At 39.1% G+C, this 16,376-nt stretch overlaps 1 protein-coding gene across 3 annotated transcripts in view; it reads right to left on the bottom strand.

Moving 5' to 3' along the window:
• LRRC16A (leucine rich repeat containing 16A) overlaps positions 1-16,376 on the bottom strand; it is a 307,036-nt gene that overhangs the window by 110,891 nt on the left and 179,769 nt on the right. For all 3 annotated transcript variants that reach the window (XM_010843459.1, XM_010843458.1, XM_010843457.1), the window contains exon 12: positions 8,453-8,539. In XM_010843459.1, coding sequence (XP_010841761.1) covers positions 8,453-8,539 — 87 coding nt within the window. The remainder of the gene's footprint in view (positions 1-8,452; positions 8,540-16,376) is intronic.

Consider the following 16,376-nt stretch of genomic DNA (forward strand, 5'->3'; position numbering starts at 1 on the left):
TTGGGCCATCAACTCAGCATTTATTAAGTGCTCATAACATGTTTATAAAATGCTGGAGATTGGGAGGTATGTGTAAATAAGATCCATTCTTTGCCCTCAGAAAATTCAAAGACCATCAGGAAAGAAGCTAAATAAATTCCATGATGAAAAGCCAGTGCTATGCAAGGATTTATTCAATGCAACAAATCTTTATTTAAAGGCTACTGTATAGCAGGCATGGGCTTTTGAGACTCAGAGAATAATTCACCCTCTCAAAGGCCATACAGTAGGAAACAGAGACAGTTGAATAATCACAATTTCATGAGGTCAGTATTATCAAAGCTGCATATTGTCACCCTGCTTATTTAACTTATATGCAGAGTACATCATGTGAAACGTCAGGCTGGATGAAGCACAAGCTGGAATCAAGACTGCTGGGAGAAACAGCAATAACCTCAGATATGCAGATGACACCACCCTTACGGCCCTTACAGCAGGAAGCAAAGAGGAACCAAAGAGCCTCTTGATGAAAGTGAAAGAGGAGACTGAAACAGCTGGCTTAAAACTCAACATTCAAAAAACAATTATCATGGCATCTGGTCCCATGACTTCATGGCAAATAGATGGGGAAACAGTGGAAACAGTGACAGACTTTATTTTCTTGGGCTCCAAAATCACTGCAGATGGTGACTGCAGCCATGAAATTAAAAGATGCTTGTTCCTTGGGAAAAAAACTATGACCAATCTAGAGAACATGTTAAAAAGCAGAGAGATTACTTTGCCAACAAAGGTCTGTCTAGTCAAAGCTATGTTTTTTCTGGTAGTCATGTATGGATGTGAGAGTTGGACCCTAAAAAAGTTGAATACCGAAGAATTGATGCTTTTGAACTATGGTGTTGGAGAAGACTTTTGAGAGTCCCTGGGACTGCAAGGAGATCAAACTAGTCAATCCCAAAGGAAATCAGTCCTGAATATTAATTGGAAGAACTGATGCTGAAGCTGAAGCTCCAATACTTTGGCCACCTGATGCGAAGAACTGACTCATTGGAAAAGACCCTGATGCTGGGAAAGACTGAAAGCAGGAGGAGAAGGAGATGACAGAGGACGAGATGGTTGGATGGCATCACCAACTCGATGGACATGAGTTTGAGCAAGCTCTGGGAGTTGGTAATGGATAGGGAGGCCTGGCGTGCTGCAGTCCACGTGGTTGCAAAGAGTCAGACATGACTGAGCGACTGAACTGAACTGAATAGTATCAAAGAAGAGCCAAGGGTTTGGCAGTGAAGGAGGTGCAAATTTGATACTGTTAAACAAAATGAACTTGCGATAGCCTCTAGAAAAGGTTGATTTCTGGAGGTAACTTTATGATTGTTCAAATGACCAACTTCCTTAAATTTGTCTGCTACTGGTAGTATCAATGTATTTTGTAATGGCATAATTGAGTCCAAAACATTTGGAAAACATCAGACTTTCATCAAGAAAATAATTTTTAAAATTATGTCCTTAGTGAGGTATAAAAAAACTCAATAAATAAATTCTGAAATTAGAAGGTGAAATTAGTCTTGACAGCAAAACACTCCTTGACAAATATGGGTGCTTGGCAGTTGGCCAATGTCTGATTAGAACTGGGAGAGAACTGTGTTATCAGCTCAGCTTCAAGCTACTGAGACAGAATGAAGGCTTTCCTCCCCTACCTCTTGAGCCCATTCCACGTGAGGCCTGGGATAATAAGCACAGTAATGGCAGGAAATTACAAAAATATAGGATGGAAAGAATCAGGGCTCTTCCAACCCAAACTACATACAAATTTTCATGCTATTCTCAATTCTGGCTATCTAATGATTTTGACCATTCTTCATATTCATTATTGGAGTGTTTACAGCTGGAAAAAGGTGGTACCAGATGGCCCTGCACTGACATAATCTGGCAACCAGCAGGACATTTACTAGAAATCCAGAAAACTATCACTTAGCTCACATCTGAGGAAGAGAAAGGATATTTGGACACAGTGTGGATGTCATGGGGAGATTTAAAAAAAAAATCTGCCTTGAATTATGGAGTCATGAATATAAATGTTTTCACAGAAATAAAATATGTTAGTCAAATGCAGCAAAAGTTTAAAAGTGCAATTTAATCTGAGTTATTTTAAATCCACAGACCTTTCAGATCCTTTGTGACAGTCTGCAAGAATACTGAAAACCTTTAAGAAATCAATTTTTAAAAAGGCAGCATTTCAAGATATACATCCTAGGAAGGATGACTTAAAATTCTTTGGGTCACATGTTATAAAACAATATTAATTCTCAAACATATTTTATTGCAGAAAAGAGATAAAGGTGTGGATCTTCATTTGTAAAGGGTGGAGGGCATGTGGGGCTGTCTTGATTCAGGGGAAGCTGAAGAACCTGCCCACTCGCATCACTGGGAGGGAGAGGGCATCTCTCAGGTACCTCAGGACCCAAGCTTGCCTTCAGAAGGATCAAAGATTGTTACGTCCCTCTATCTGTCTTCTATTAATAATAATGAACAAATATATTAAATATCAAGTTTAAAAAAAAAACCTCTACCTTAAGAAAGAGTTAGACTTATGAAGCACGTGATACATGATTTTACAAGAAAAAAATTTACCCTTTAAATAGAAGAGTAACAAAGGAGGGGACCTAGCAACTTCCTCCAAAAGAAATATAAGTGACTAAGGAACAAGGGGGAAAAGCCAACTAAGCAATAACTGAAGAAACTAAAATTAAAATATCAGAACACGTGTGTTCATATGCTTGATAAACAATAAAAAAGAAAGAATAAGATCCACTGATGGTGAGAGTATAAAGAGGATTGTACAAAATATTTGGAGGACAAACTTGACAATACATGTCAGAAACAGCTTTTTAAAAATTATACAAACTCTGACCTCACAATTCTACTTACAAGAATTTTATCCTAAAGAAGAAATTAACTCATGACCGGTGATTAGATATAGATGTCATATTAGGGTGTTTTGCACTATTGAAGAATTTAAAACGGTCTACATGTACAATATTAGATTATGTGCATAAGTGAGGGGACATTTTGCATACACTGGGCTATCACATAGCATTGAAAGTGACCAAGTGTTTACTGACACAAGTGATCACAATTTACTATGGGGGATAGGGGAAGAAGTTTACGAAACAGTAATCACATATCATAAAATAGTATAATCACATATATACATGTGTGTGTTTTTGTAGATATTTATATTAAAAAAAAACTACTTACCGACACAAAACAGTGCAGAAGAACAAGTACCAAAGTGTCAACAGTGACAATCTTGTATTGACTTGGTACTCGTATTGCAAGTAGTTTTTGCTTTCTTAGTCATACTTTTCAGAATCTTCGAAGTCTGTACCATAATACGTAATGCACTGATAATCATCAGGAAAAGGGTTTTTATAAAATTGATTTGCTGATGTAGAACACTGATAACAGAAAGGGACTACATCTTAGCTTTCAGATCTATAGATGGCTTTAGGCATCAGGACAGAAAACACTGGCTCCTGGTGAATTGTTTCCCTTCGGAAAGTTACTTTTGTCCCTTCATCTTAAACATGTGGACACAATCATGGCATGAATGGAACGAACCCAAATTTCAACTCACTCACCATGACTGCACGGTTGGAATAAAGTAGGAATGGATGGATAGTAAACCATTCCCGGACCACTTTGCTTTACCCACTCACCCATGACACAGCAGTGAGAACATGCAGTGCCCGGTGCCAGGGACACAGCAATGAAGGACACAAGACCCTTGCCAGCTAGAACCTTGCAGGCTAGGACACAATCAAAATACAGTGAAACAAGCACTAAAGTTGAGGGATTTACAAAGTGCTATGGAATGCAGAGAAAGGGGCATCCAGTTCTGCAGGGGGTGGTGAGAGGAGGTTGTCTGAGAAGGACTTCAAAGAGAGAAGGAGACAGAAGCTGAGTCTTCCAGGAGGAGCACTAATTCACCAGATTTGTGGGTGGGGACACTGAGGTTGTCCTGGGCAAAATAGGAACATATAAAAATACATGATGGAAAAACACTATATGATGGAAGGGAGGAAGGAAAGAGAAGGGAGGGAAGGAGGAAGATGATGGTGGCAGGGACAACACGGCACTCTGTGCCAAAAATGACACTATACATTTTAACCCATTTAATCCCACCACCTCTGACAAAGTAGAGACTCAAATTTCCATATTATAAATGAGGTTGCTAAGGAATCAAGGGACTGAGATGTATTAATGTATTTGTAGTTAAGTAAAAATGTTAGGACTCAAGCCTAGACAATCTGCTGGAGAACTGGCAATCACTACACATATTGTCCTCAAAAGACAGCCATATGTTAAGGAGTGGCAAATTACTCAAGAAAGTTTCATTTTACACCCACACTGGGTAGCACCACTATATCAGGTGTTGGAGAGATGGAGACAAGAAACACACACGTGTGGCAAAGAGAGCCCCCTTCTCATAGGGAAAACACAAAATTCATACAATGATGTTAGATATGACCTAGAAGTGACACAAAGGAAAAAGTAAGTGATTCTGTTGAAGCCTCAGGAATAGGGAAGACATGTCAGAAGAGATGATCATAGATGAGGGTTTTGTAAAATATACTGAAGCTCTCTAAAAATATTTGGAGATGTGTGACATAAGAGAAAATACATATTGGTCTCTGCCCCCCTTGCTGATTCCTGGCACAGAGCTCCTCAAACCCCTGTAATTTCCTGGGCGATAAAAACACTAGAAACATCCCTTGTTCTGATATTTGTCTTTGACCCTGACTCAGGGTTCCCAAAACTCCTATAAATTCGTAAGTGATAAGAGCAGTAGGAGCATCTTTTGTTCTAATGCAGCAACTCTGGGTGGGCTCCTGGATGGGGACTGGTCATCAGAATGACCAAGCCACAGTGAGCAGCTTGGAATTCCATCCCCACTCCCACCCACCAACACTTCTGCACAAAGGGGAGAGGGCCTGGAAATGCAGTTAATAATTGATCATGCCTACGTGATAAGGCCTCCATGAACATACCATGGGTTCTGGAGAGCTTCTGAGAGCTTCCAGGTTGATGAACACATTGGCACATGGAGGGTGACACGCCCCAAATCTACAGGAACAGAAACTCCTGTGCTTGGCACCCTCCCAGTCCTCACCCTGTGGATCTCTTCTTCTGGCTGTTCATCATCTGGATCCTTTACCCTTAATAAACTAGTAAATACGGGGAGAGAGGAGGGAGGGGGGTTCAGGATGGGGAACACATGTACAGCTGTGGCGGATTCATGTTGATGTATGGCAAAACCAATACAATATTGTAAAGTAATTAACCTCCAATTAAAATAAATAAATTTATATTTTAAAAAAATAATTAAAAAAAATAAACTAGTAAGTGTAATAAGCACTTCCCTGAGTTCTGTGAACCACTCTAGCAAATTAATCAAATTCAAGGAAAGAGACTTCAGAACCTCTGATAACCTGGGCTTGTCAATAGGCATGTAAAGGGCATGGAGGGAGAGGAGGGTGTTGGGGGCATAACAGTCTAATGGGACAGAGCCCTTAACTTGTGGGATTTGACGTCATCTCCAGGTAGATACTGAGCTGAATTATAGGATACCTGGCTGGTGTTGCAGAGAACTGCCTGGTGTGGGGGGGAAACGTCCACATATCTGGTGACCAGAAATATCAGAAGTGACATGTTTTGTGTGAGTAGTAAAGGAGACATACAGAGAAACACAGAAGGAAGAATGGAGATTTTTCCAATACAAGATGAAAGAAAAACTTTTCAAGTACAAAGGCATGATGTATGCAGGAAGATTTCAATTATTAGTAGTAGTGTTATAAAGGGGACAATATAGCAAAATAAGAACAGAACAGAAAAAAATGGGAAGATGGTGAGTGGAGTCAGGAAAGAACCTGGGGAAAGAAAGGCAACTTCCAAGACAGGAAATAGAGCGGGTAGAGCAAGAGTGATGACTGTAACTGCAGTTAGGCCCAACCATTTTCTGTACACCAGACAGTCCATCTGACAGGATTGTGTGTATGTGGGGGCAGGGGGAGTGTGATAGCAAAGAAATCTTTCCAAGGATGAACCAAAAAAACACAAACAGTAGTAATCCTTTGGTAAGATACAGAATCAATGCAAAGAAATAGAGGAAAACAATAGGAGGGGAAAGACTAGAGATCTCTTCAAGAAAAACTAGAGATACCAAGGGAACATTTCATGCAAAGATGGGCTCAATAAAGGACAGAAACAGTATAGACCTAACAGAAGCAGAGGATGTTAAGAAGAGGTGGCAAGAACACACAGAAGAACTATACAAAAAAGATCTTCGTGACCCAGATAATAACGATGGTGTGACCACTCACCCAGAGCCAGATATCCTGGAAAGCAAAATTAAGTGGGCCTTAGGAAGCATCACTATGAACAAAGCTAGTGGAGGTGATGGAATTCCAGTTGAGCTATTTCAAATCCTAAAAGATGATGCTATGAAAGTGCTGCACTCAGTATGCCAGCAAATTTGGAAAACTCAGCAATGGCCACAGGACTGGAAAAGGTCAGTTTTCATTCCAATCCCAAAGAAACGCAGTGCCAAAGAATGCTCAAACTACCACACAATTGTACTCATCTCACACGCTAGTAAAGTAATGCTCAAAATTCTCCAAGCCAGGCTTCAACACAACATGAACCATGTGCTTCCAGATATTCAAGGTGGATTTAGCAAAGGCAGAGGAACCAGAGATCAAATTGCCAACATTCGCTGGATCATAGAAAAAGCAAGAGAATTCCAGAAAAACTTCTGCTTTATTGATTACGCCAAAGCCTTTGACTGTGTAGATCACAACCAACTGTGGAAAATTCTTCAAGAGATGGGAACACCAGACCACCTTAGGTGCCTCCTGAGAAATCTGTATGCAGGTCAAGAAGCAACAGTTAGAACCAGACATGGAACAACAGACTGGTTCCAAATCGAGAAAGGAGTATATCAAGGCTGTATATTGTCACCCTGCTTATTTAACTTATATGCAGAGTACATCATGTGAAAGGCCAGGCTGGATGAAGCATAAGCTGGAATCAAGATTGCTGGCAGAAATATTAATAACCTCAGATATGCAGATGACACCACCCTTATGGCAGAAAGCAAAAAGGAACTAAAAAACCTCTTGATTAAAGTGAAAAAAGAGAGTGAAAAAGTTGGCTTAAAACTCAACATTCAAAAAACGATTATCATGGCATCCAGTCCCATCACTTCATGGCAAATAGATGGGGAAACAATGGAAACAGTGACAAAATTTATTTTCTTGGGCTCCAAAATCACTGCAGATGGTGACTGCAGCCACTGAAATTAAAAAACGCTTGCTCCTTGGAAGAAAAGCTATGACCAATGTAGACAGCATATTAAAAAACAGAGACATTACTTTGCCAACAAAGGTCCATCTAGTCAAAGCTATGGTTTTTCCAATAGTCATTAGCATCGAAGAATTGATGCTTTTGAACCGTGGGGTTGGAGAAGACTCTTGAGAGTCCCTGGGACTTCAAGGAGATCAAACCAGTCCATCCTAAAGGAAATCAGTCCTGAATATTCACTGGAAGGACTGATGCTGAAGCTCCAATACTTTGGCCACCTGATGCAAGAACTGCCTCACTAGAAAAGACCCTGATGCTGGGAAAGATGGAAGGAGGAGGAGAAGGGGATGACAGAGGATGAGATAGTTGGAAGGTATCACGGACTCAATGGACATGAGTTTGAGCAAGCTCTGGAAGCTGGTGATGGACAGGGAAGCCTGGTGTGCTGAAGTCCATGGGGTTGCAAAAAGTCGGACACAACTGAGCAACTGAACTGAACTGAATATACAGAAATATCAAACCACTATCTTATGCTCTTGGAACTAACAGAGTGTTGTAAGTCAACTGTATTTTATTAAAAAAAAAAATTGCTAAATCAAAAACAAAACAACAACAACACAACACAAACAGCTGCCTTTAGGAACAGGAGGCAGGACCGCAACTCAAAGCTGAAAAAGTTGAAGACTGCATGTGGACATTCAGATTATTCTCCAGTATGAAAGCATTTCACTTTAGAACACCAGAATTTCAATCAGATAACTTCTTTACTTTAAAACTGCCAGAGCATTACAATACACATACAGTTGACCCCTGAACAACACGAGGATTAAACTGCGCATAACTAATTGCCAGCTGTCTGTATCCACAGTTCCTCCACTTCTGCAGATTGAACTAACTGTGGATCATGCAGTACTGTAGCATTTACTATTGAAAAATAACCACATGTAAGTGGATCCGGCAGTTCAAACCCATTGTTCAAGGATCAACTACATTACTAAAGGCAGATACATAACTGAGTAATAATTCTAACCATGTATAAGGAAGCATGGGGCAGTAAATACATTATCGATACAAAGTTAAGTAAATAAAGTTAAGTAAGTAAGATATACTGTACCTTTAGGTGACAATGAGGTTTTAGACAAATTTAAATGCTTTAATCCCTTTGGGAGTTTGGCAAATTGAATGCTTAAAGAAGACACACCTGTGAAAGGAAGGAAAGAAAGGGATCATTAGAATTTTTAAGTTGTCAGGATTGCATTTGTTTTACAATGCCTGAAAATTAAGTTTGACTCCAATTTAAGTGCCTGTTTTTCCTAACGTTAGTTGTTTTCTAGTCATCTACTATCATGCCTCCTTTACTTTCTCTCCTAGCTAGGGTAAGAGAAAGGCATAATAATTATCAAAACTTTACCAGTAGAGATGCTTTTCTTTGGACTAAGTGTTATCCTCTCTTCAGAGTGCTATTTCAAATGCAAATAGTCTTGGAAAGAGTGATGTCATTTCCCCTCCTTTTCTTTTTAGCCTGTCTTAATGAGTTGATCACTCTTCTGGGTGGGCGGATGCCTACTATTTAATTATTGTCAAGAAAAACAATGTGGCATTATTCAGATAACAGCTTTACTTTAAGCAGGTGAATTCCAGTATTGAATTGGCTTACAGCTAACAACCTTAGACAAAGCATCAGAGCATGTTTTAACCTACCTTCTTGAAGGTAGGTTTGGAAACATAAAATAACTCCCAAGGAATTTACAGTATTAAAAATCAAGTGGTTTCTAAATTTAATGATCAGGGTGTGAGATTGTGAAAACTCCCTCACTCACCTAAGGATTACAATGAGTGTAGACTCTTTTCTGGGAGGAAGTAAGTAAGATAAACAATCAATGTATGTCCTACAGGGCCTTCAACCAACCCCCTGCTTCACCTGAGTTATGACCTCCCCAGGGGCATGTTTTGAGAAACATCCTAAAACAGTATTAACTGTAAGGTCCCATAGACTGGTTCTCAGACCCCAGTTCTCTCCTTACCCACGGTAAGGAACTACCGTGCTAGCTGCTGCCTATCACATAACCCCAAATTAAATACAAATTTTATCAAGTAATAAGTACTACTCTAGAAATAAACTAAACATCATTCAGCTTGATTAAACCTTTAGATGGGTGTTTCCCCAAGGATGGCAGGTACTGGGAGACCCTGCCTGTCTCCCACAGCATTTCCCAAACAAGTCTGACAATCACTGGATTAAGTACTGTTAAAAAGGTTTTTTAATTAAAAGTATGTCTAGAGATTTGAATATTTTAAACCATAGTGTTAACTACAAAGAGGGGAGAGGTCTGATATTTAGTTAATACATTCTTGTAAAATGAATTGATTTAAATACTTTAAATTAAGACATCAAAATTTGGGTATACAATTCAATAACTGGAGCCTATTATACAGAGTGAAGTAAGCCAGAAAGAAAAACACCAATACAGTATACTAACGCATATATATGGAATTTAGAAAGAGGGTAACAATAACCCTGTATACGAGACAGCAAAAGAGACACTGATGTATAGAACAGTCTTTTGGACTCTGTGGGAGAGGGAGAGGGTGGGATGATTTGGGAGAATGGCATTGAAATTTGTATAATATCATATATGAAACGAATCGCCAGTCCAGGTTTGATTCACGATACTGGATGCTTGGGGCTGGTGCACTGGGACAACCTAGAGGGATGGTATGGGGAGGGAGGAGGGTTCAGGATGGGGAACACATGTATACCTGTGGCAGATTCATTTTTATATATGGCAAAACCAATACAATATTGTAAAGTTAAATAAAATAAAATTTAATTTAAAAAAATTGGGGTATACAATTCAAGCCATGCTTAGAGTGAAGTCTATAGTTCTAAATACACAAGTGAATAAAGAAGAGCTGTAAACTAATAATTTAAGTATCCACCTCACAATGTCTAAAAAGCAACAATAAATTAATCCCCATTTCATCTCCATAAACAGAAGGAAAGAAATAACAAAGGGAAGACCTCAATTGAATAGAAAGCAGTCATAAAATAAATTTAACAAAGTATGTTCTTAAAAAATAAAATTAATAGATCCCAGCAAGACTTTAAGAGAGAGAGAAAGAGAAGGATCAAAGTATTAAAATCAGAAATGAAAACAGAACACCAGAAGAGATCCTACAAACACTACAAATGGAACAGAAGGGTGTAAGAGAAAAAAAAACTACAGATCAAAAAATGTATCACTGCAGAAGAAATCCTTATGAAAAATACAACTTAGCAAAACTTACTTAAGAAATAACATCCCCTATCTAAGAAAATAATAAATCTACTATTAAAAACCTCTCCACAACCAAAAGCAAAAGAAGCCAAATATAAGAGTATGCATTGTATAATTCTATAGTGGTGAAGTTCCAGAATAAATAAAGCTAATCTATCATAACAGAAGGCAGAATACACAGACAAGTCCGTGCATTTTCATAACGTCCCACTTGTTGACCTTCATGGTGGCTGCGTGACAGCATTCCCTTTGGAAAAATTCACCAAGACCTAAACTTGGAATTTACAGACCTTTATGAATATACATTATACTTCACTGAATACAAGTTACTTCAGAAAACTTAGGTACAGAAGATAACAGAGGAGGAAATCTAAATGACTGGGTGGCAATGACTTGTTAGATACTACACTAAAGACACAGTCCGTGAAAGGTATCATCGATTAGTTGGACTTCATTAAAATTTAAAATTTCTGTATATTTAGCAAGGGGGAAGGGGAAGATAAATTGAGAGATTGGGATTGACACATACCCGCTACCATATATTGGGTTGACCAAAAAGTCCCTTTGGGTTTTTCCATAACATCTTACAGAAAGCCCTGAACAAACTTTTTGACCAACCCTGTATAGAACAGATAACTATAGGAGAAATTAAGAAAGGACACCATCATGTGTAAAATTGATAACTAGCAGGAAGCTGCTATTTAACTCAGGGAGCCCAGCCTGGCATCCTGTGACAATCTAGAGGGGTGGAGTGGTGATGGAGGGAGGCTTAAAAGGGAGGGGAAATGTATATAATTTTGACTGATTCACGATGATACACGGCAGAGACAACCACAACATTGCAGAACAATTATACTCCAATTGATAAAAATCACCCATTTATAAAAAAAAGTTAATAAGAACCTGCTCTACAGTACATGGAACTCTACTCAACACATAAAACTGCAAATGCCTACAACCAAATGCAAGGACACCCACCATTCTATTCAATCCTTAATCAGAAACTTTCCTTTAAAAAGGAATAAATAATAACAATACTACTTTTCTCTAGAAATAGAACTATCACACCCTAAGTAATGAAAGCAATAAAAGGTGAGGCTCCTAAGTTAGAATAAAGGTAAGTAAAGTCATGTTTGATCATTTATTTTAAATGAAAAAAGCAGGATTAAAGGTAAAAGAGGACTAAAGGCTCAAACACAAGACTGTCTGGCTAAAGTATTTTTTTCTCTAATTCTAGACTAAGTTTTACTAAGTTCTTTCTCGACAAAATGTTTTGTTTCAGCTTCCTAGGCATCCACAAATCATAAATACATTCTATTTCCTCTTTTAAGAAATACCCTTGCTAAGTGCTAATGGAATGAAAGGCATAAATGAGGTCAGTTACTGTTCAGTTTTTCAAAAATAAAAGAACTGAATTCATTTTTGATAAAAAGTCCTCCACTTTGGCAGACTTCAGAAATGGGGTCTTAGCAACAAGAATAAATTGAGAGTGGTTGGCAGCCAAAATCTTAGGAAAAACAAAAAAATTCACCTGCCTTGTATTTCCTGAAGTTAGTTACTAAATAGCGCCATGGAAGAAGCTGATCATCGAGAAAACATTTCCCCCACTAAGAAAGGACAGAAGAGACTTTTTAACTTCTGGCAAAAACTATTCAATCCTGCCCCCCAAATAAAGCCACACAGCCTTCAGAGCTATGAATTAAAACAAAATTTATCACCAACAGCTTTCATCTGGAGACTTTACTGGATGAATAACCCTTCCTGTAATTTATTTTTGTTTTAGTTTGTGTCAAATTTAGAAGGAAAAAAGGTCTAATTTTTATTTCTCCTTTCAAAATGGAAACCATTATAGCTCCCTCTGCTTCAAAATATTTATGACTAATAAAAAGTAACTATAAAATGTTTAGAATTTTAATTTGGAATCAGAAGTTATTAACTCACAAAGACAGGAAATTAAATTTGACATTGCTGTTTTACCCCATTAATCAGGCATGTACTTAAAACTCTATGACAGTAACATGCATGCATGCATGCTGAGTCGCTTCAGTCATGTCTGACTCTTTGCAACCCTGGAGACTGTAGCCCACCAGGCTCCTCTGTCCATGGGGATTCTCCAGGCAAGAATACTGGGGTGGGTTGCCATGCCCTCCTCCAGGGGATCTATCTTCCTGACCTAGGGATCAAACCTGCGTCTCTTAGGTCTCCTGCATCGGCAGGCGGTTCTTTACCACTAGTGCCACCCAGTTACATATAAAACTCTAAAACTTTAATATCCTAGAATTTGTGTGATTCACATGGTAAGGAAAAAATGGTTTAAAGTTGGTCCTTGTTGATTCAGTTCAGTTCAGTTCAGTTGCTCAGTTGTGTCTGACTCTTTGCAACCTCATGGACTGCAGCACACCAGGCCTCCTTGTCCATCACCAACTCCCGGAGTTTACTCAAACTCATGTCCATTGAGTCAGTGATGCCACCCAACCATCTCATCCTCTGCTGTCCCCTTCTCCTTGTTGACTGAAAGCCTAATATTGGTAATTTTACAAAATTCTGCCCATGGAGTTCTAGCAACATGATCAGGGAAACAAATGACTCTTTCTCGGCTGTTAGAAAGCATATAGATTTGAACACTGTAGATGTCAGAACACAGGTGAAAGTTAAAATCTTTAGATTTCTACTAATTTCAATGGCTTCCCTGGAGAGTTCAGAAACACTAAGAAAACTAACTAAATAAAAAAATATAAGAGACTTCCCTGGGGGTTCAGTGGTTAAGAATCCTCCTGCCAATATAGGGGGCACAGGTTCCATTCCTGGTCCAGGAAGATCCCAAATATCATGGAGGAACTAAACCCATGTGCCACAACTGAGCCCACACACCTAGAACCCATGCTCCAAAGCAAGAGAAGCCACCACAGTGCAAAGCTTGCACACCGCAACACAGGTAGCCCCTGCTCAACAACTAGAGAAAGCCTGCATGCAGCAATGAAGACCTAGCACAGCCAAAAATAAACAAAACAAATAATAAAATATTTTTTAAGATAAATAAAATATGATGGAGTATTTCCATTTCAAAGATAAAGTTGAGAGGAAGAGATTGAAGAACTAGGAATATAGGAATAAAAGACTAGTGGGAAAAAACAGTCAATACACTTAACTTTTGAATGCTCTAAAATCTAAATCTATGCAGTTTTAAAAATATTGTTTTACACTTTGTAAACATAAAGATATCAGTTAAATATGGCTAAATCATGACTCTAAAGAAAAGTACTTTCCGTTGTATAGCTGTCACATAGAAACCTGGCATCTTTAAATATCAAAGTGCTTAAGAAAATATATCGACGTGCTGTGGAATAAGCCAATGTTTTCCAAATCTCATACACAAATATTTCCTTCTACTTCCATAGGAAATGGAGACAGCCAAATCAGAAAATCCAAAAGACAGTAGAAGAGACTGACTGACTGATCACTCATGAACAATCAGTCTGAACAATCAGTACTAGGTAGAACTCTGTAAGCTTTTCCAAATTATGTAAACATAGCTTCCTGATCCATAAAAGGAGAGCAACATTTGCACTATTTAACTTCACAAGGCTACTCTATGAGTCAAATGTGGCAGTAAAAGTTAACACGTATTGAGTGCACAGTATGTGACACGGTACATTGCTATTCCTACGGCTTTTATGTGTATTCTCATTTAATCTTTAAAACACCCTTTTGTGGGAGGTGCTATTATTATTTTAGAGAAATCTGAGGCATAGAGAAGTTAGGTAATTTGTCCAAGGAAACTCAGATGAAAAGTGGAGAAGCTCAGATTTGAACCCACGTATTCTGACTCTAAAACCCACTGATATACACTGAAATATGAAGGATCTACCCTGCCCTCAAATGTAAGCAGCATTTCTAGAATCCATTTGTCTTGTCTTATTCAGATCAAATCAGAGCCACCACCAGATGGTCAGCAAAACAACAACTTGGGTGCGTCAGGTCAACATTTCCAAAAGCAAAACATTTCAAGACAGGATTCTAAATCATCTTTAAACAAAATAATCCAATTTAGAATAAAGTGAGGGGAGGAAATCAGGACAGACATTCCTGACGAGGCTAAGATCATAAAATCGAGGGGAACGGGGAACGGTAACCAGGGAGACTGGAACACAGAGCTTGTGACATTTAGAGAAGGAAAGTGTGTGAAACGAGTGGAGAGAGAAGAGCTCTGTTTCCCAAAACACTCCACTTTAATCCAAAAAGTCATCAGATCCAAAGCATTAGTCAGGAGGCGATGACCGGAACACCCTGGTTCAGACACCAGGTCAGTCCAGAGGACTCAACACAGAGCTAGTTAATAAAGTGCAGTAAGCATAGGGAGTTTCAAGCCTTTTCTACCATGACCCACATACAGAAAGAGATTTGACATTGTGGTACAGGAAGCTCATACCAAAATAAGCACAAAGACATATAAGCAAAAACTAAAACCCCAGTTTTCCTGAACAATGCACTCTGATATTTTCTATTGTGTTCCATTTTTTATTTTTATTAAAATGCTTACCAGGTCTTGACCTACAGTCTGAAAACACACAGGACTAGGGGGCCAAGAGGAATCTGGGGAACTGGCTGGCCCTGCAACTGGGATAAGAAGAGCTCATGAATGCGTGTGGTCCATTCGCTGCCCTGTGGGGCTCCTGCAGAGCACGACGAGCAGGGCATCCAGCATTGGAAGCACTGCCAGTACACACGACCCCCCTCCTACTAAATCATACTTCAACCTCCTCCACCAGCAGCCCCTTAACAACAGAAGGCTGCTTGTCCTCTGAGCACAAGCCTGACGGGGAGGCTGAGCTGTAAATATCAGGGCTTTGCTGCATCAACATTCATATCACAATGCAAGGAGCCAAGCTTCCGCTCTGAGAGTTTCCAAATAAGGCCCTGAGAGGATGGTTCAGGTGCAAAAATCGAATTCTACTTGGTACTTAAATTCCTCAGCATTCTAGGCTGCCAAACCGCCTTGTGTTTCTTTGCGTTTCCTTGTAAATAATCTTCCCAGGCTTGGCCTCTTTTACAGACTAAACAATTCAACTGCACACTCCTCCCCCCATGCTTTTTTATTGTTTTTCAGTGAAAAGCTCAGAAACAAAAGTCATGACCATTTTCCCCTATTTTGAAGTCTCTATAAATACTTTACTTTCAGTTGGATTTCTTGTGGACTCCCCATCCAGGAGCAGAAAAGCTACCAATCATCTTTAGGTATTTAGCCTGGATGGAAGAAAAAAAAAAGCCTGTAAAGAATGTGTGTTCAGGAGGCTCAGTCCAAAGAATGAAAAAAAGGTGGGGAATACAGGTGCTGGCAGTTGTCCAAGAGCTCTGGCCAAACATAGCAACGAAGGAATCTAGAAGGGGCAGAAACACAGAAAGCCTTAGTTTGAGAAAATATTTCCAGGAGTGTCAAGGCTTGAGTGTAAGTGAGCAGAAAACACCCTGGAGAGTCGGCATCTATGTGTGAAGCTCTGGAAAACATGCTTGGAATGATTCTTGGTTCTCACACCTGGGAATGCAGGTAGGAGAAAGATGTACAAGGATCAGGTCACACAGGTAGGGAAGTGGAGGAAAAGGCGGGGACACGTCATCTCTCCACACTGGTTCTGACTCTGCACAAAAGAATCTTGATAAACTTCACCATGGTTTTCAACTCCAATTTAAAAGTGACAAAAAAAGGAATTCTATTATGAAGTGAAATTCAGTTTAAAGAAAATATTTATTGATTGCATATAA

The sequence above is a fragment of the Bison bison genome, unplaced genomic scaffold (assembly GCF_000754665.1).
Source record: "Bison bison bison isolate TAMUID 2011002044 unplaced genomic scaffold, Bison_UMD1.0 scf7180017864182, whole genome shotgun sequence".
NCBI lineage: Eukaryota > Metazoa > Chordata > Mammalia > Artiodactyla > Bovidae > Bison > Bison bison.